At 41.3% G+C, this 21933-nt stretch overlaps 1 protein-coding gene and 4 gene segments (V, D, J or C); all 5 read left to right on the top strand.

The window, feature by feature from the left end:
- LOC125274624 (polymeric immunoglobulin receptor-like) overlaps positions 1 to 21933 on the top strand; it is an 859185-nt gene that overhangs the window by 573633 nt on the left and 263619 nt on the right. The gene's annotated exons all lie outside the window — the stretch shown is intronic.
- LOC125274930 lies at positions 2410 to 2946 on the top strand. The segment is given in 2 exon segments: positions 2410 to 2533; positions 2622 to 2946. Coding segments are annotated over 2 exon segments (366 nt in total).
- On the top strand, positions 13705 to 14723 carry LOC125274809. The segment is given in 2 exon segments: positions 13705 to 13796; positions 13882 to 14723. Coding segments are annotated over 2 exon segments (387 nt in total).
- Positions 16118 to 16672, top strand: LOC125274888. The segment is given in 2 exon segments: positions 16118 to 16215; positions 16313 to 16672. Coding segments are annotated over 2 exon segments (372 nt in total).
- Positions 17883 to 18399, top strand: LOC125274951. The segment is given in 2 exon segments: positions 17883 to 17940; positions 18025 to 18399. Coding segments are annotated over 2 exon segments (363 nt in total).

The following is a 21933-nucleotide window of genomic DNA, read 5'->3' as shown; positions in this document are numbered from 1 at the left end:
GTCTGTGTTTTAACAAGAATTGGAGTATGTCAGGAAAGAAAATTAATATTAAAAAATATATTTATAGAAGATTTACTAAATTTGTTTTTAATTATTCAGTTTGGGTTAAAGTATGGTGTATTATTAAAAAAACCTGAAACTAAAGTAAACTGGCCAGAAAATATGATACATAAACATTATTTTAGTTATTGCACAGACAGCTAGGATCTAGCATACCCAAATCAAACCCAAGTTTGCTGGCTTTTTTCGCAGAGTTTGCTGTGTTGTAAACATGTGCATGTGTCAGATGATGTAAAACACAAAGCTTACCTCAGCATTGTGCAGCAATGAATAACACAAGGCTTTTATTTATGTATTTTTATTTATTTTAAGTTTATACGAGAGTGTTGTACACCTTGCATGTTAACAAACTTGAAAGATCAAGTTTATAAATGACAAACTTATAAAAACAAATTTATAGTCGTCTTGGTCCCACTTTATATTAGGTGGCCTTAACTACTATGTACTTACATCAAAAAATAAGTACAATGTACTTATTGGGTTCGTATTAAATGGCAAAACACTTTTTCTGCTACTGAAGTGGGATACGGGTAAGGTTAAGGAAAGCTTTGTTGGTATGGGTAGGTTTAAGGGTAGGAGTAAGGTGTAAGGGATGGGTCAACAGTGTAATTATAAATGTAATAACAGAAATTAATTACAGATGTAATTACATGCAGGTGTTTTTAAAATATAAGTACAATGTAAAAGCATGTATGTACACAATAAGTGCATTATATCAAATGATTAATTTAAATGTAAGTACATAGTAGTTAAGGCCACTTAATATAAATTGGGACCATCTGTACAAACACTTCCAGTGTGAATACTCATGCGTCTCTGCAGCCGCAGTTCACGCTCACGCTTGCGGTGTGAAACCGGTCTTAGTTCTAATTCTAGTTCTAGTTCTATTTTTTATAATTTTTATTCATTAAACTTTTAATTTCTAATGTGATACCATCATTGTCTTTATAACTTCAGGACCAAAAGTGCTCTTGCTTTAACCAATGAAAACTTTTAAACTTGTGAATAAAAACAGGGCCTCACTGCCCTGCTGAAAATACTCATATGCAAAGCCACCTGCTCTGTCAGTGCTCAGCAACAACTCAATGACTACTGCAAGTAATAAAACAATAGTCTCAACAACAGTCACTTAAAATCATGCCAAATCTATTTTAAAATGTTGGCCTACTATACATTTTCACAGTAAGATAAACACTAATCTTTATATCTTTCAAGTGATTAAATACACTGTAGTGGTAAATATCATCTACAATGAGCAAGATGAATCCAGATATATGGTTGATTTTTTTTCCTTTGGTCTGACCTTCCTTTTATTGATATAAAATCTGCTGGAGGATGGGCTATGCAAATTAAAATGTACTTTCTGCCTTATAAACTCTTTATATTTGTCTCCTTTTCAGTGTTTTGTCATTGAGATTTTTCACAAAAACTGCTGCAAGTTTCATCTCTTTGCTGTCAAGTCATGTCTATTTTTTACTTTATTTTTAAAACTCAAGTGTCTCATAAATGATCATTTCCTTTATTTTAACAGTGTGCAAAAGTCAGACACTGACTGAGTCTGAGTCAGTCGTCCTTAAACCTGGGAACGAACATAAACTGAGCTGTACTTTCTCAGGATTTAGCATTGGCAGTGCAGATATTTCATGGATCAGACAGGCTGAAGGGAAAGGGCTCGAGTGGATCTCACATATTTCTGCTCCAAGTGGCAGTAGCAAATATTACTCTAAAACTGTTGAAGGACGATTCACCATCTCCAGAGACAACAGTAAAATGCAGGTGTATCTGCACATGACAAATCTACAGGCTGAGGACACTGCTGTTTATTACTGTGCCCGAAAAATACAGTAACACAAGAGGCTGCTGAGCTGTACATAAACTTATGTGATTTAGAGAAACTGTTTGTGCCACACGTGATTCAAAAATAATTCACATAGGTAACTGCAAAAAACAATCCATCCCTCATTAATAAATGTCAACTGTAAAGCATATAAAAAAAAATTTAAAAAACGCATGTATTCACTCATCTCATCTATATGATCAGTGTTCACACCAAAAACACTTTAAAAAAAAGAAGAAGAAAAAAACTTTGCCTTATATTGTATGTTTTATATTGAATGTGTAAAGTTTTCATGACTATGGGATTGGATTGGATAAGGATTTGGATCAATTAAAATGTATCCACTTAATGTTGTTATGTAATTATCTACTACAAGTCTGAGCTAGTAAATAAAAAGTAACAAACAATACATTGAAAGGCAGACATGGAGGTTAATAAGGACACAGCAAATGTAAATGTACCTTTAGAGGGCAGTCTATGCAAACCTACTTCTTGTCCCTTTTAAAAGCCCCCACTCTATTCATCTACAGACACAAAACTTGTTTGACTTTCCTGCATCAGGTTCCTCTTTTCATAACATGGCAATGGATATTGTGTCTAAACTGGGTTTTATCTTCATGTTTGCTCTCACAGAATGTAAGAAGGGCTTTTGAAAACCTGTTGACAATCAGACTTATTCATGTGTACTGTTGTAAATGTTAATGTTGAACTGTTCATTTTTCAGTCTGTTGGTGTCAGACACTGACTGAGTCTGAGTCAGCGGTCATTAAACCTGGAGGATCTCACAGACTTACCTGTACAGCCTCTGGATTTAGCGGTGACCCGAGCTTGGCTTGGATCAGACAGGCAGCAGGAGGAGGTCTGGAGTGGCTGGCATACATCTCATCTGGCAGTACTATATCCTACTCTCAGTCTGTTCAGGGACGGTTCACCATCTCCAGAGACAACAGCAAGAAACAGATGTATCTGCAGATGAATAATATGAAGAATGAAGACACTGCTGTATATTATTGTGCAAGAGAGCCACAGTGACAAATACAACTACAGTACTGCACAAAATCTGAATGCAACAAACAGACATTTGTCTTATTTAATCCACCAAAGCTTTACAGTGTAACAATTTACATTTTTGTACATTAATTACTTTTCTTACAAATCACAAATATTATGATTTACTCACCATCAAGCCCCTAGGTGTCAATCAGAAATATATTTAAAAATATCCTTAGTCCTCTAAGGTTGATAATGTTTGTAAATGGGGGGACACGTTTTGAAGCCAAAAATAATGCATCCATCCATAAAAACAGTAATCCATACGACTCCAGGGGGTTAATAAAGGCCTTCTGAAGCGAATCGATGTAAGAAAAATATCCATATTGAAAACTTCAAATAACTATCTTCTACTACAGTATTTATTACAGTTGATCAGTTCACTATAGTTAATACTACAGTATGCTGTAGCATTCATTAACAAAGTGTTGTAAATACTATAATTTATACAGTAGGCCTATGCTACAATTTACTCTGGGAAATTAATTTGTTCAAAAACACTATACTATTTACTATAGTATTTTTTGACATGGGCAGGCTGACAGCATGCACGTGACAGTTAAAGCATTAACTATTAATTATTTTAACTTACTTAATGGAAAAACATTGAGTGACTAACAAGATTTTACAACAAAGTGCTACAGGTTATTGTACTGGCTTGGATTAATAATCATACCATATCACTAAGTCAATACAAGCTTGCCAATAGTGCTACAGTTTTGTTAAACGAATATACTAACAAATTTGTTTTACAGCATTAGAAGCTAATATATGATGGCTATAAAGTGTATTCAAGACTATTTAGCAACTTACGATCGCTTCACTTCGCAATTAAATGCATCACAATTGTTTTTAATGTTAAACAAATAAAAATTGATTCACATTTGATACTCACACTGAATATCGTCCATCTTCCAGAAAAACATGTGGTCACTGGTCCTGTAATTCGGTAGGTGGCATTGTATCTAAACATCTAGGGTCCTAGAAATGCGGTCCTAGAAATGCGGTCCTAGGACTGCGGTCCTGAAAATGCAGCGTCCGGCTGTGCAGGCAGATGCTACTCCATTTTTGGGTGAACTATCCTTATAATGTGTTCGTCAGGAGTGGATTAAATATGCAGTGCTGCAATGTTGACAAAACACTTTTTAAAAGTGAAATGATTTCTGTAAATCTAGTGATAAAATGTTGTGTGGGTCTCAGTTTTCAGTGATATTCACATGACTAGTGGCAGGACTGTCTGTGCAATTCCACAAACCTGGAAGACCTTCTGAACATATATAAGCAGTAGACTTTTTTTTGGAAAAAAAAAAAAAAAAAAATTAAAAGAAAAAAAAAATTGTGGGGAGAATCAATGAATTATAAATAATTTACTGGGAATAATGAGAATAATGTAATTATGTAATCAATAAAAAAGTAACTTTAGTCTGATTGAGTATTTATAATGTAATAGAATCTTATTACAAGTATTATTTTTTTGTAATCTGATTACATAATCCAGATTACATGTAATCAGTTACTACCCAGCTCTGAGATCATCAACACAAAGATCAACACAATCAATGCCTTCTTCACACTCATGATCATATTCAGAGACATTACCACACACACACACACACACACATGTAAAGTGGCCTGAACATTTTATCATCTTATTATTTTGAGTCTGTGAACACAAATAATATTTATTGTTATTTTTTTGGTCAAACAATGAATATAATTTACATATTAATGTAATTTATATGAATAATAAAAAAAAATGTGTATAAAAGTGTATTGTAGAAATGTATCAATACTAATATATTATATAATATAGTCTACTATAGCAGCAGAACTCCACAAGAGGGAGTCACTAACTTACAGTTTTTTACGATTGCTTACACACTAAAATTAAACTTTTCCCACAATTAGCAAAACCTTACACTCAAGGAGCAAAACACAAAGCTAGATCTGCACAACTATAAGCACATTCTCAGCCTCACACTTTTTGCAAAACACTACATACATTGTTTTGCACAACACTAAACACACTTCTCTACATTAGACACAGAAATCTAACATAATGCCACTTCTTTGCCATTTCAAGACACTGCTTTCCAAAATACCACACCTATAAACCAACTGATCAAACACAGCCGTCAGGTGTGAAGACACTTGGGTGCTTAACTGTAAACTCAACAATCAGGTGCTATAGTACTATAAAAAGGCAAAATGTGAGTTTATGAGTCTTCAACAAAATGAAAGGCAATGTTGCAGTAAGAGGGAGAGGGAGAAACATAATTTTGAATCATTTTGAATGTCCCGGGCCAACGCGGTGGTAACATCCCAATGTATGTTGCAATCACGCAGAATGTGGTCCTCCACCTGCATGCCAACTTAGGCTCTTACAACACGGCCCACATATTCACATTTTAGACAGACTGCACAAAATCGTCACAGCAGAAGACCAAATGGATGCAGAGCAGATGAGAAACATTGTCATATGGGACAATGTAAATTTCCATCTATCTGCTCTGGTCCAAAACTGGTTTCATTAGCATCAATTTTCACTCCAATACATTCCACCATACTGTCCCTTCCTTAAACCCATTGAGGAGTTTTTGTTTTGTTTTTGTTTTTTTTGTTTTTTTTTGGCATAGCGGTGGAAGGTTTACGATCTCCAGCCCTATATCAGGATATCCCTCATTCAGGCCATGGAGAAGGCCTGACCTAATTGATGCAGGGTCTGTGTAAGGATGGATTCACCTTTCAAGAAGATCCTTCCCTTGCTGTCTTATGAGGGAGGTACTTTACTCTAACAATATCTCTGAAAAAATCAAAACCCAGACTATATCATTAGAAAAGTACAAAAGTTACAAGTGTTTACAGTATTTCACAATTGCTAAAACACTAAACCCCATTCTCTGAACCCAGTGCTCAGTGGCCTAACCCCATTTGTCGAATCAGTCACTTTGTAGGCAAAACCTTACAGTTTTTCTCAATTGTTTACACACAAATATTGGTACTTGAGACACAATGACCTCAACATGTAACTCATGCACCAACCCCCTGAACCAATTCTGCTAAACTACAAGCACAATTCCTGCTTTACACTCACATTGCAGTTCTAAAACACACTTTTTTCAAAACACTACACACAATTCTCTGCATTTGGCACAATTTTCGGGCAGAAAAATCTCTTGTTTTCACAAGGAACACACTGCCATTCAAATATGCACACTGACTCATCACATGGGCAAACACCTGTCACACATTTTTACAATTAGCAAACAGAGCTTTAGCATAAAAGGGCAACAGGTGAGCTCTTCTGTTTTGGAGCAATGGATGCCAACAATGGAAACAGAGGCAGAGCAGCATAGTTTTTTTTTTTTTACTGTAACTGTATACAGTAAATTCTTCTGTTGTTTTGTATGTATACCACTGTATGTGCAACTTTGCATTGGTTGGGATGTGCACTGTACATTGTTTTTGTTGGAAAAATAAAATATATTTGTTACCGTGTATTTGTGTGTTCTGACTATAAAAACGTACTCGGTTACTAACGTAACCTCGGTTCCCTGAGATACGGAACGAGTACTGCGTATGGGGAAAGGTTTCCCTTTTTCCCCGCTGCTGAAGCCTTTTTCAATAACGCAGTGTAACTGCATCGTCATTGGTTCACTCATAGACAAGTTGTTGAACCAATGACGGCGCGGCATAGCTGCGCGGCCTATGGCGACAAAGCGCGCGAATATTCCCGCCGAAATGGGCGGGGTTAGGGGCTATATAAGCAGGAGTTTCGCCATAGGATTTCAGTGTAATCGGCTGAAGCGACGACCATGAAGCCGCAGCCTCGTGGCACGGCAAGTGACGCAGTACTCGTTCCGTATCTCAGGGAACCGAGGTTACGTTAGTAACCGAGTACGTTCCCTTTCGATACTTCACTCGTACTGCGTATGGGGAACGAATTCAACCACGCCGTGCCACGGCTGGGAACGATATAGCCTGTATTTGGACACATGGGAGGGGCTCCAAAAAGCCCTAACCCTAACCCTTAATCGAACCCTAGTTACACTTAAGGAAATAATTCCTGGGGTTGTGTGAGGCGGAACTCACCAGAGGCCGCTTAATCACACTGAAAGAACCCGAGCTTGCAAGGTCGGGACATCGAGATGATAGAATCTGACAAAAGTGGACAGCGAAGACCAGCCGGCCGCCTCACAGATGTCTTGAATGGAAACTCCGTTGGACCAAGCCCACGAGGAGGCCATTCCTCTAGTGGAGTGGGCCCTGACTCCTATGGGGCAGTCTGCACCCAGTGAGGAGTAGCACAGGTTAATAGCGTCCACTATCCAACGGGAAAGGCGCTGTTTTGAGACCGGAGACCCTTTGGTGCGGCCACCAAAACAAACAAAGAGCTGATCCGACTGCCTGAAAGGCTGCGATCGCTCCACATAGGTCCTCAATGCCCTGACTGGGCAGAGTAGCTCTAGCTCTCGTTCATCCGCCGAGGGAGGAAGAGCAGAAAGCGAGATGACCTGAGCTCTAAACGGGGTTGAGAGCACCTTAGGAACGTAGCCATGCCTAGGTTTCAGAACGACCTTCGAGTCTCCAAGCCCAAATTCAAGGCATGCAGGGCTCACAGAGAGGGCCTGCAAATCGCCAACGCGTTTAACCGATGCCAGTGCTAACAGCAGGGCGGTCTTTAGCATTAGGGGCCTGAGATCGGCTGAACCCATTGGCTCAAAGGGGGTTCCCTTTAAGGCCCTGAGGACCAGCGAGAGGTCCCAAGTGGGAATGGTGAGGGGGCGAGGAGGATTCAATCGCCTAGCACCCCTCAGGAAACGGATTACAAGGCCGTTACGTCCCACTGATTGGCCAGCAATGGGAGCATGGAACGCCGCAATGGCTGCTACGTAAACCTTAAGAGTAGAAGGGGTGCGCCCCATTTCCAAGCGTTCTTGGAGTAAAGACAGTATGAAGGATACGTCACTCTCCACAGGGTCTATGTTGCGTGAGGAACACCAATCAACAAAGACAGACCATTTCTGGTCATAGAGGCGTCTCGTGGACGGGGCTCTAGCCTGAGAAATGGTATTTAGGATGTCCCGGGGAGGCTGGTCGGCTCCCATCGAGGGACCAGAGGTGCAGAGCCCAAAGCTCCGGCTGTGGGTGCCAGATCGTTCTGTTTGCCTGAGAGAGGAGGTCCCGTCTCAGGGGAATCGGCCACGGGGCTCTCAGGGAGAGCTTGAACAGCTCCGAGGACCAAACCTGGTTCCTCCAGAGCGGGGCCACCAGAAGGACTCTGTGTTGGTCTTCTCTGATGCGCCTGATGACCTGAGGGATCAGTGCGATTGGAGGGAAGGCGTAAAGGAGCGTGCTGGGCCATGTATGGGCCAGAGCATCGACTTCCTTCGAGAAAAATGTTGGGCAATGAGAGTTGTCTTCTGAGGCGAAGAGGTCTAGCTCTGCCCTCCCGAAGAACTCCCAAATCTTGAGGACCACTTGGGGGTGGAGCATCCACACGTCGGAGGGGATGTTGCTCCGTGACAACTCCGTGTCTGCGCCCAGATTGTTCCTGCCAGGAACATGAGTCGCTCTGAGCGACTGAAGCCTCGGAAGAGCCCATTCCAGAAGACGTTTCGCCAGAGCGCATAAGCGGCTGGACGAGAGACCGCCCTGGTGGTTTAAATATGACACCACTGTCATACTGTCCGATCGGACTAGAACATGACGTCCTGTCAAGTGAGCCTGAAAGGACTGAAGGGCCTTCATCACTGCTAGCATCTCTAGACAGTTGATGTGTAGACGGCTTTCCTCGTGACTCCACGAGCCGAAGGCCGGTCTGCCCTCGCACACAGTGCCCCAACCCGAGTTGGAAGCGTCCGTTGAGAGCACCGTCCTTTGTGAGACCGCCTGTAAGGGTACTCCGTGCTTGAACCACATAGGGTCCATCCAAGGTTTCAGGGCTAGAAGACAGGCCTGATTGACTTTGAGACATAAGCGGCCATGCCGCCAGGCGCTGGGAGGAACCCAGAATTTCAACCAGTACTGAAGAGGCCGCATCCGAAGAAGGCCGAGCTGCAGCACCGGGGAGGCAGAAGCCATCAGCCCTAGTAGCCTCTGGAAAAACTTCAGAGGGAGACAGGCTTTGTTCTTGATTGAGGCCGTGAGCTGCTGAATCGCTAGAGCACGCTCCGGCGAGACTACTGCCGTCATGCGGACTGAGTCGAAAACTGCCCCCAGAAACGAGATTCGCTGGGTGGGGCACAGCGAGCTCTTGGCTAAGTTGACCCTGAGACCCAGACATTGTAAATGGCTGAGGAGCACGGATCTGTGGTGTTCCAGCTCGGTTCGCGAACGGGCTAGAATGAGCCAGTCGTCGAGATAATTTAGGACCCGGATTCCCATTTGCCTCAGAGGGGAAAGCGCCGCGTCCATGCACTTGGTGAAAGTGCGAGGAGCCAGAGACAGCCCGAAGGGCAGGACCGTATATTGGTACGCCACTCCCTCGTATGCGAATCTCAAGAATCGTCTGTGACGGGGGGCTATCTGGATGTGAAAATACGCATCCTTCAGGTCCAGCGAGCAGAACCAGTCCTCGGGGCAAATGTGCGCGAGGATCTGTTTCAGCGTCAGCATTTTGAACTTCCGTCTCATGAGGGAGTGATTCAAAAGTCTGAGGTCTAGAATGGGTCTGAGACCACCATCCTTCTTGGGGACCAGAAAGTAGCGGCTGTAAAAGCCTGACTCGCTCTCTGTCGGGGAAACTATTTCCACAGCTCCCTTTCTTAGCAACGTCATAACTTCGGTTCGGAGGACATGCGCGTCGTCCGGATTGACCGAGGTTTGAAGCACCCTGCCGAAGCGAGGGGGCCGTCGTGCAAACTGGAGCGAGTAGCCCTGGGTTACGATCCCCATAACCCATTCTGACACATCGGGGATGGCCTGCCAGGCCTCGGCCCGAGTGGCAAGGGGTTGAATGATATCGGGCGACAGACCGCCGTTGAGGGGTCGTACACCGAGAGAGGTGGAAGAGGAAATTTGCTCTTTTTTAGATGAGGTAAAATATTGTTCGCCGTGAAAACGGCGTTTGGGGTGGCCGCAACAGGTGTGAGCCCAGCTGTCACTTGGAGCATGTTTCCCACGCCCGGAATTAAACGAGGCGGAGGGGAAATTACTCGTGGGAACTTTTGGGGCTGTCCGGTCGCAACGGGACGATCCCCCATCCTCTTCCTTCCTGACGAATCAGGACGACTTCGGAGGCACCGGGTCCAGCACAATCTTGGGCCGGGGTCCCTGGCGTCTCGGGAAGGGAGGGCGCTTCGCAGGGCGCGAGCGCTGGCGATGCTCCTTGGGTGGCGCTGCCTGTGTTGCGGGTGGAGCTGGCTTGTTCTGCTGAGCCGGCGCAGTCCTGGGGCGGCTGGACGCAGAAGCAGAGCTGGAGCGCTTAGGCAAGAAATGCCTCATAGCCTGAGACGATTTCTGCGCAGCAGTAAAGCGCTCGGTGAAGCCGTCCACTGCAGGCCTGAAGAGACCAGAGGGAGAGACCGGGGCGTCTAAGAAGGCCGTCTTGTCCAGGTCCTTGATCTCCGTAAGGTTGAGCCACAGGTGGCGCTCCAATACTACCAGGCTGGCCATGGAATGCCCGATGGCCTGGGCCGTGGCCTTCGTGGCTCGCAGGGCAAGGTCAGTGGCGCTGCGAAGGTCCTTGAAAGCCGGCGCGTCAATTCCAGACTCGTCCAGCGAGTGGAGGAGTTTGGCCTGGAAGACCTAAAATATGGCCATTGTATGGAGCGCGGAGGCAGCCTGGCCCGCCGAGGTGTAAGCCCGTCCAGCCAAAGTAGAGGTGGTCCAACAGGGCTTGGAAGGAAGGGCCCTCTTAGTCTTCCATCCCACAGCCGCGGGAGGGCAGAGGTGAGCAGCCACCGCTTCGTCTAGGGGTGGCAGGTGCTCGTATCCCTTCTCTTCGGCGCCGTCGACGGCGGTGAGGGCGGAGCGGTGCGTTGTGTGAAGGCGGGCGGAATACGGAGCGCGCCACGACTTCGTGAGCTCCTCGTGGACCTCGGGAAAAAAGGGCGCTGAGCGCTGGCGAGGTGCTTGGCGGCGGCCTGGCAGGAACCACTCGTCCAGGCGGCTGCAAGACGGCTCCTCTGGAGGGGCCCACTCGAGGTCCAGCTCTTCCACGGCTCTGGACAGGATGCGGAATAGTTCGGCATCCATGCCCTGGCCGTGCTCAATGGGCTCCAAGGGAGGCGGGGGAGCGGGGTCATCCGGCTCACCAGCCCATCCTTCCGCTTCGGAAGCCACAAGTGACATGGAGTCATCCTGCTCGTCGTCTGTTCCTCCGAATGAGACGAGGTCACTTGCTTCGGCAGAGGGACGCTGCTCAGGGCGAGAGAACAGAACGGGAGAGAGTTCCCTCGGAGGAGAGGGCGAGGCACGCGGGGGCTGGGCCGGCGTGAGCTTGCCTAACTCCGGGCGCTGAGTCGCTCTACCCCGCTGTCTTTTCCTGGCCGGTTCGCGGGAGGAAGGAGACGGGAGGGCGCGAGCGGCGAGATCGCCCTCCGTGAAGAAGGCGACCCGCGAGCGCAGGGAACTGAGACTCATGCACTCGCAGTGCGGGCATGAGTCTCCAGCAAGCGCGCCGTCCGCATGGGGCTTGCCCAGGCAGACGACGCACTCGCTGTGTCCGTCGCTATCGTGCAGGGGGGCCCTGCACGTAGCACATGAGTGACGGGGCATCAGGAGATGCCGGTGCCGTGAAAACGGCAGTTGGGTGGCTCTTTGTAGAGCAGCGAGGGCCGCGGAAGCTCTTAGAAGCGGTGAAAACCGCTGGAAACGCTCTTTTAGAGCGGCGTTAAGCCGCGGGTGAAGCTCTCAGGCGGCGTGCCAGATGGCGGCAGGGGACGCACAGGAAGCGGCCGGGAGCGGGAAGCGGGAGGCGGCGGCTAGACGACGGCGCTGAAGCTGCAGTCAGTGAGGGCGCTGGTGCTGTCCTCAACCGGCGAGTCCAGGCGAGTCCGCTGCGGGAGCCTCTTCAGACGGCGGCGAGAGCTGTCAGGAAGGCGGCGAGCTTCTTCGGCTTCAGGCGGAGATCAGCGAAGAGAAGTAGAGGTCGTCGCTGAAGGAGAAAACACTGAAATCCTATGGCGAAACGCCTGCTTATATAGCCCCTAACCCCGCCCGTTTCGGCGGGAATATTCGCGCGCTTTGTCGCCATAGGCCGCGCAGCTATGCCGCGCCGTCATTGGTTCAACAACTTGTCTATGAGTGAACCAATGACGATGCAGTTACACTGCGTTATTGAAAAAGGCTTCAGCAGCGGGGAAAAAGGGAGACCTTTCCCCATACGCAGTACGAGTGAAGTATCGAAAGGGAACTACTATTATATATATATATATATTACAAATATTTTACAACACACTTATGTATGTACTGTCTGTAGTAAGTGTAACACTGAATCAAATAAAGACCAAAGTCATTATGATGAATGGAGAAGTGTTTTCCAATCATCATAGTGTTTTACATAGAGCACATCAGTGTTCAATTGGTTCTTATAAATGTCTATTCATATGATGGTTTGTGTGTGTCTTTTTGAAAACAAAATACCATTTTGAGAAGAAAGAACATTGTTTTGAATGTAAAGTTTAATTTTGCAGGAGAATTGAGTGGTTTTGCCCATTGTGTGTGTGTTTTTTGATTTGTGTGTAGAGTTCTGAGAGTATGAGGCATGCTTTCAGAAAATGTGTGTAAACAATCAAGAAAAACTGTAAACCCATTGAGGAGTTTTTTTGTTTGTTTGTTTGTTTGTTTTTTTGGCATGGAAGGTTTACAATCTCCAGCCCTGTGTCAGGATGTGCCTCATTCAAGCCATGAAGAAGGCCTGACTGAACTGATGCAGGATCTGTGCAAGGATGGATTCACCTTTCAAGAAGATTCTTCCCTCACTGTCTCGCCTGAGATGTGGATGAAGCGCTATGGCCAGATCCAGCTAGGCCAAGAGATGATGCTTTGGTGTTTTGTCTCCACAAATATTTTTGTTCATGTAATATATTATATTTAGAATATGTTCTAGTTTTCAGTGCAAAATATAACCTTTGGAAAGGCATTGATGTATTGAATGGTTTTACAATGTGGTGAGAAATAAATATTTTCATCAATGTGCAGTACTGATCTTGTGTTTATATATATATATATATATATATATATATATATATATATATATATATATATATATATATATATGTACTTTACTCTAACAATATCTCTGAAAAAATCAAACCCAGACTATATAATTAGAAAAGTATAAAAGTTACAAGTATTTAAGATTGAGCACAGCAGTGTGTAAATGAATGTAAAGTTTTGTTAAATTAATGTAAAGTTTTGAATGAAGTGTTTAATTTTGCAAATGATCTGAAGTGTTGTGCTTCTTTGGTGTAGGGTTGTGTTAATTGTGTGTAGTGTTTTGACAAACCGGGCCCTGTTTTCAAAATTGTGCTTAAGCAATCGTAAAAAACTGTAAATTAAACATGACCCGTTTCTGAAGACTGAATAGTTATTATAAATTATGCTAAACAATTAGCATACTGACATCATTTAAATTCCATGAAGAAAACAGCTAAATTGGAGTCCACAATAAACAATTCTGGACTTAGTAACTCCTCCTCCTCTCATTAATAATAATCACGTACAAGGCCTGAGAAAGCAGACTATGCAAATGTGATGATTTACCTCTATATAACACAAATCCAGATCATTGTTTACTGTGCACTGAAACAACAGGAGCAGAATTTACATTTAGCAAACATTTTAACAATGGTGTCAATGAGCATCTGGCATTTCTTATTTGTGGTGATTGTTTCTCAACAAGGTAAATTTGACATTTGTGTTATTCTAGAAAACAGCACTATGATAGAAGCTCACTGTTAATATGATTTATGTCTTTTATTCCACAGGTATCAGTGGTGATGAAATCCGATTAGATCAGTCTCCTGCTGTGATAAAGAGACCTGGAGAAACAGTGAAGATCTCCTGTAAAATATCTGGTTTTACGATGACAAGCTCCTACATGCACTGGATCAGACAGAAGCCAGGGAAAGCTCTGGAGTGGATTGGGAGAGTAAACTCTGGCAGTAGTTCTAGCTCTAATTATCTTATTTACGCAGACTCTGTGAAAAATCACTTCACTATGAGTGAGGATGTGTCTCAAAGTACACAGTATCTTGAAGCCAAGAGTCTGAGAGAAGAGGACACTGCTGTTTATTACTGTGCTCGAGAGTCACAGTGACTCCATCTGTTGAAGAGGCCCTACAATAACCACAGAAAGAAGTTATTAGGCTATGACTAGTAATTATTTAGTCATTATTATTTTTAAATATTAGTAGTCATTGTTATAATAAGATCATCATGATTTTAATTCTTTCTGGTTCTTAAATTCAGATACTTTCTTGTTTGTATCTGAAATCCACTCACCATTTGCATGACCATTGAAAGGACAGAGTTTACTGTTGATAGATATTGCAATTTTTGATCTTCACTCAGATTTGTATTTATTTGTTTCTAACTTTAATTATTTTTCTTTCATCCAGCTTACTGTAATGTATAGTACTCTTGCTTTAATTGCTGTAGTGATGCTCAAAAATAACCATTGTGGCCATCATGACACCTGCAGTGTTTACTGAGCTTTGATGACTGCTGATCTGACAATAAGTTGACTACTAAAAAGAAACAGCTGAACAGCAGTCATCAGTTCACAAATAAAATATATGACATATGAAATTTGTTACTGCATTCTTTTAGTTATTTTGGTATGTACAACAATGCTTAAAAACACTAACTTGATGAGAAATATACTTTCTTTTAATAAAGAGAATTATAAATAATTTTTTTCCCCATGATATTGTAAGTGATGTTTCTTTACCTGAAAAATGTGTCAACATTAAGTGTAACTGCAATTTACATTAAAATAAATAACATTAAAATCAAAAACAGTGAGGACTTTGCCTCCTCATTTCAGAACCCCACTGCACGCCACTGACCCAAACCATCATCTGTACTTCACTTGCTCATCTGCCCATGGTGCTGACCGATACCGCTGTTGCTTTTATGATTTCCCAGAACAATAACTAGAAAACGTATCTCAGCTGGCAGCTATAAGTGCTAAAATCAATCTTGCATCACACTAATATGAAATAAGTTTAAGTTTAAAAGGTATGCAAGGTTAAAAAAAATGTTCAAACCTTTCCAAAAATACTGGCATAAATCCCAAACTGAGGGAAGAGAAAAGGTTGAAAACTCTCATGTCATATGAAAATAAACTATAGTGACTGAATAAAAAAATAAGTCTACTACAATTTAAGCTATTATTTCTAGTCACTAAATCATTCTGAGTCTTACATTTTTTACACTTTTTACTTTTTACACATTTCATGCCATATTCAACATGCAAATTGAACTTCCCCTCACTCTTACGACTGGCATAACAGACTTCATGTCTGCGTTTCACGTGGTGTTCAATATTTCAGCTCAACCTCGTGAGTAATCATGTTTTGTACATTTGTTTGTACTGTTGATACAGGCAGCTTCATCCTCTGAGGTTTATTAACTGTTAAAGACACTCATTGCAAAAATATAATATAATAGTAGCACATGGTTTAAAAGCCATCGACCTCAGGACAAAACATAATCAGCCATGTTTGAGCTACATGTGGTTAAAAACAGTATAGCCTGAAAATAAAGTGTTACCAAAAATGTCTTTTATGTATCAACAAAATATTAATGCATAAGCAATAAAAAGACTGTATAAATTACTAAGTATAAATAAAATATAAGTAAATGTGGACTACACACACTCATGACAGAAATAAAGCCAGGTTGATACAGCCATATTTTGTATTGTTTAAGACTTGAATAAAAAGTTATTTTTGATGGTAACATTTTTATGTCACCTGACAAAACATTTATTACAATGTGTGTCACGTTATCATAATATATATGTATATATCATTTATACATTATCTTTTATAAATATATATGAAGTTTTTCCCATCTTCATCTGTAAAACAGGGTCATCACTGATTAACAGTGAGGGCAGTGCAGCAGATTTTGTTCAGTTTTTAAGACCCTCCCTTAATCAAATGAAGTCTGAAACATCGTCTGTTCTCTGTTCAATAAATGCTTTGATTTTAAAAGCTTCTTCACACACCAGAAACACAGTTTTTGCATGGAACTGCATTGGTCTTAGAGGAAGATGAATCTGAGTTATATTATTATATTTGTACTGGTTTCATGTAAGTTTAAATCTGCTTACCAATCTCAGTAATAAACTTTCTAAATATGAATATTTAAAACCAATGCTGTTTTAATTCTGTGAACATTTTGTCTTGGTTCCAGATGCACATGGTCAATCACTGACCTCTTCTGGCTCTGAAGTAAAGAAACCAGGAGAATCAGTCACACTATCTTGTGTGGTTTCTGGACTCTCCCTTAGCTGGCTGCACTGGATCCGTCAGAAACCAGGGAGAGGACTGGAGTGGATCGGCCGAATTGACGATGACACTGGCACTATTTTTGCTCAGTCTCTACATGGCCAGTTCTCCATCACAAAAGACACCAGCAAAAACATGGTGTACTTGGAGATAAAGAGCCTGAAGACTGAAGACACAGCTGTTTATTACTGTGCAAGACAGTCACAGTTACACAAAAGACTGCAGGGCTGAACAAAAACTATTCATGTGATCTCTGATGGCCCAAGAGCAATTTTTCCTCAAATTCAACAAACTACTTCAATGATTTTTACTTTATTAAAATATGGTTTTAAATCTGTAACATACTTCTTAATGGAGGTCTTTCTTAATGAACAACAAACATTATAGGCATATTGAATTCATGCAGACAAAGTGATCTTGTTTGTCTTGTTTTTGTTGTTTCGCTCTGAGTGTTTTAGTAAATGGTGTAAACTAAATAATACAATCTGAAAATCTCTCATATAGAATCTTTTCTTTTCACAAAAATGTAAGGATATATACTTTTAAAGAACAAAATGTTGAATTCATGCTAGAAATAACTAATTAAAATGCAGTTCTAAGGCATTCTGATGTGTGATTTTTAACAACTGATAAGTTACATGTTACATTCACATTCTTAATATCTTTGAATGAAGATCTTTTGAACAGGTTTTCAGACTAAACAGTGTAAAAATCATGAATGAATAAATAAATAAATAAATAAATAAATAAATAAGCTTTTGGAAAAGCTACTGTATATAAACTTGTTTGTGACTTTCGTGCATCAGGTTCCTCTTTTCATAACATGGCAATGGATATTGTGTCTAAACTGGCTTTTATCTTCATGTTTGCTCTCACAGAATGTAAGAAGAGCTTTTGAAAACCTGTTGACAATCAGACTTATTCATGTGTATTGTTGTAAATGTTAATGTTGAACTGTTCATTTTTCAGTCTGTTGATGTCACTGACTGAGTCTGAGTCAGGCTACTTTGGGTGTCTTGTTCATCATATTTATTTTCATATAAAAGCAACAGAATTAGGAGTCTGATCCACCATTTGTGCCACTAAATGTGAGAACAATGACCCAGTGGTGGAAAAGGGCTGATCTGTGTTTACCTGTATGCATTCAACTACAGCACACTGAAGCTCTACAACTTTGCTACAGTCCTTTATTCACTTTCACATGAACGTAACACAACATCACATCTGTTTTTAATGGAACTCAGATGAGGTTATATACTCATGCCTTCTTTGAAAAATAATCGCATTTATTTGTGTCACAGAAGGACAATATTATATCCGTATTAAGATGTGGGACTATTGTCCTTTAAATGAACCTCAATGGCCTCAAGGTCTAGTTTTGCTAATTCAGGATTTCAATGCAAATGATCTGATGTCCGTTCCATATTTAAACAACTACACTGTTGAGTGGAGGACTCATCACCAGTTCAGCCTTGACATAAATCATGTTCACTTCATATCTCTTGCTGTTGCTGGCCGCTGTGTCTTGTAAGTATATTAGGACAAAATAAACTCTTTTCTTAGTGTAAATACATAATTCTGATTATTTGTACATTTCATGTTTATCCACAGGTATTGACTCTCAGGTTGTGCTCACACAGTCTGAACAGTCAGTAGTTGTGACTCCAGGTGGTTCCCACAAACTGACCTGTGCCTGCAGTGGATTCACTCTTAGTAGCGCTTACATGTATTGGATCCGTCAGGCACCTGGAAAAGGACTTGAATGGATTATTTATTATTATTCAGATTCTTCTAAGAGCTCAGCTCAGTCAGTGCAGGGCAGGTTCACAGCATCTAAGGACAGCTCTAATTTCTATCTGCACATGAATCAGCTGAAGACTGAAGACACTGCGGTGTATTACTGTGCAAGAGAGACACTGTGGAAACACTAATACAGACAGCTGTTCAAAAACTCATCATGAGGTGGACATGGTTGAGCTGATAAAGGGGAAGATGATATAAAGTGATATAAAGTGATAAGGCCGATCTAAAATGTTTTGAATATGCATACATTTAAATACAATAAAAAAAATAAAAAAAACATGCTGCTATTAAAATGATTCTTTATTGTGAATCATACTGACTTACGGAAGCCCAAAACAGTCCGGCCATGGCTTTTTTTTTTTTTTTCTCTCTCTATATTGTTTTCTCGTGATCTCGAGATAAAAGTTGTTTTCTCAAGATCACAACTTAATTTTCTCGTCATCTCGACATAAAAGTTCTTTTTACAGTGACTGATTCTAAAACACACTGCACCAGAGTCTACTGTTGCTATAGTATTGAACAACTTTCACGTGCACCAGATTGACAGATAAATTATGCACTCTTATATCTTGTGGATATTTCAGCAAAATGTTTACTTCGCTTAATACTTAAGTCTACAATAAATAAATAAATATAAGCTAATCAATCACTGTTCAATCCATGTACGCTAAACATTATATTTGTGTAATTAACGTTTAAATAATCAAAGCATTCAACATCTCAAGCGCAGGCGGAGTGCATTCAGAAGGATGCTAGATTATTCTATAACTATTCTAAAATCTTTTAGTGCTGCTTGGATTAAACCCACTTTATTTTCGTTTTAAATAAAATTATATTACATGATTTGTTTGTTATTTTTATTCGTCATGTAGGATAGGCTGTGATATCATGTGCGTTAAACCGTCTTCCTCCTCCTAGCTCTTCCATTTAAAAAGAGGTGCAATATTCCAGATTTAAAAAAAAAAAAAATAAAAAAAAAATAATCCAGTTGATATAAGCTAAAACAATCTTGGGATGCTGTTTGAGTTTATGTATAGTATGTTTGTGGTTTCCTACAAAGAAAAGTAGAAAATACAATAGGTTACAAAGTGAAGTTCACAACGTAATTTCGGGAGGAGTGAACCCATCTAATCTTTCAATTAGTGAAACTCAAACATAATCTCAAGATGAGGGAAACCTTATCTTTCAATTACATCCAGAGCATATAAACAGCTACTCACCCTGCTCTGGCATCAGTTGTTTCAATAACCCTCCACCTCCCCAACTCCACCACATAAATTATGCATCTCATCTATCGTACTCCTCTTCCAGGCACTAGTAGTCCCTGGGGGTATATCTAAGCTCGAGTTGAAGCTGCTTCCTCAAGGCCCTCCACAGCAGACAGCAAGCCAAATATGCTTAACCTTATTAGCTTAAAGATTTTATGAGGAAACTAACTCGTGAACTACTGAATTAAATGATAGGCCGCTACACATTGTCACAGACACGCCAGGCTCTGCACCCAGCCAATCACAGCGCACTCCTTCACCAGAGTATTAATCACACGCACCTGACACTCATCACCAGCCCAATCAGCGACACTGCTAAAGATGCTCACATTCACTCAGTCATTGTCCGGTCTCGTTAACGCATAACCTGAATGCTTACTTTACGGACTACATACCTGTCTCTATTGTGTTTCCTAGATCCAGTCCTCCGTGAGTGTATCTGCTCCAAACCTCCTCGTCTACTTCAAATCTGGTGTGAAGATCAAGTCAAGTAACTCTGTCTTGATATATACTCTGTCTGGGAAGTTCCACTGCTACACGTATTCCTGCATTCATCGTATCTGGTGTGAAGATCAAGTCAAGTATAACTGTCTTGATATTATCCGTCCTGTCTGGCAACGTCATCTGCTTACTGCTCTGGATGTCTCAAACACCATTAACCGTATCTGTGTCTCCGACCCCTCTGTACTGTAACACACATCTTTACATAAATTTATAAATCATATTTCTTTTCAATATACATTGAGTGACACAGTGAGGTAACTAACACTGAAACTGCAATGATTTAAATGGCGTCTTATTGATACACAATAAGGTGCAAACAAAATACTATACAGGGACATCAAAATTAGTTTTAATAAGCAATAAGTTTCACACCGAACACTTCATGAGTCATGCATCTAGCTGTCAGAATGTAACAATGAGTTACACTTTCAAGCAAAATAATTATATTCAAGCATTTAACATTAGTTAAGTTAATTGCTTAACGCACACAATACCGCTCAAAATAAAGTGATCACGAAGAAGTAAGATCTACACTCTCTCTGTCCGAAACTTGTACAATCTGGGTCAATATAAAATAGCACAGTAAGGTGGATAAACTGCACTGCACCCCATAAGTTATATTTGGTGCTATACTTCCACCTGTTGGCACATTTGTGTAACTTAGAGCAGAGATTAAGTCGTGATAAGGAGAAAACAACTTTTGTTATCTCGAGATCATGAGAAAATATTAAGTCATGATCACGAGTAAACAAATACAAAGTTATGTAATGAAACTCTAGATGTGCAGGCTACTAGGTCCTTAAGTCAACCTGCTTGTAATCACATAATTATCTTAGGACACAGGTGATTGGTTCCTGTATTAGTAGCCAATGAGCTTGCATGCTCAATCTTCAAATACATGAGAAGCATTCGCAATAACAGTTGCAGCACGCCTCCAGAAACCCTACACCTTCCCCAGCTCCACCGGTATAGATCAGCTATGGGTAATTCATGTACGCTATATTGTACAGAAGCAGCATGTCTTACTTGCTCACAGTAGCGTGTCTTGTAGCAAGTCCTGTACTTGCTCTGCAACAGCAGCAGCAATAATCAAATAAAAGATTCTATTCCACCAAGACCAAACATACAACATTGTCATACCCTTTACCATGCCAAACACTGCCCCACTAGCATGTGGGTCAGTAATTAAAGGGTAGAATGTTTTCAAAGGTTTAAAACACTGTCTAATAAATCCAGTCAAGTCGCTCCGATCATTTGCTTTAAACAGTGAATTCTGTCATCATCTACTCACATCCTGTGGAACAAAATGTCAAACATGCTTCATACAAAAGAAATACAAGGTAATAACAATTTTGCTATTTGACAATACAGTATGTAGGGTTGAGGTTTGAACCTTTGTCCCCTTTCTAAACAAATGTTGAACCTCAAAACTGTAATTTTTCTTAAACCTGTCCTGGAGTCGCCTACCAACAGCCCTGCACATTTCCTATGTATCCCTATATCTGACACACCCATTTCAGGTCTTGCAGTCTCTACTAATGAGCTCATGAGTTGAATCAGGTTTGATAGATGAGGGAAACATACAAAATGTGTAGAGCTGGTGGTTCTCCAGGACAGGTCTGAGAACCACTGCTCTAGACTCTCGCTTTACAATATAGTGTTTTTTTTTTCCCCCTTTGGTTTTGTCTAATCTCTTGGAAATCTATTTCTAACTGACTAAAGCCCCGATCTATATAGACAATATGGACAGACTCTCGGAGTGTGTAACTTATGACAACAATTTATGCCAAGAAATGTAGATACTTTAAATCACTTGAAGAAAATGTGGTAAAATTGTTGAGTTAGTGTGTAACTCTTCTGCATCATCATATCAGTAACACCTCTTCACATTTTACTCTCCATGTTCACTCTCCAATTCAACTGTATATAAACACAAATTTAGCTC

The sequence above is a fragment of the Megalobrama amblycephala genome, linkage group LG1 (genome assembly GCF_018812025.1).
Source record: "Megalobrama amblycephala isolate DHTTF-2021 linkage group LG1, ASM1881202v1, whole genome shotgun sequence".
Taxonomy (NCBI): domain Eukaryota; kingdom Metazoa; phylum Chordata; class Actinopteri; order Cypriniformes; family Xenocyprididae; genus Megalobrama; species Megalobrama amblycephala.
The sequence above is the reverse complement of the archived record's forward strand: the minus strand, read 5'-3'. Positions and strand labels throughout refer to the sequence as shown.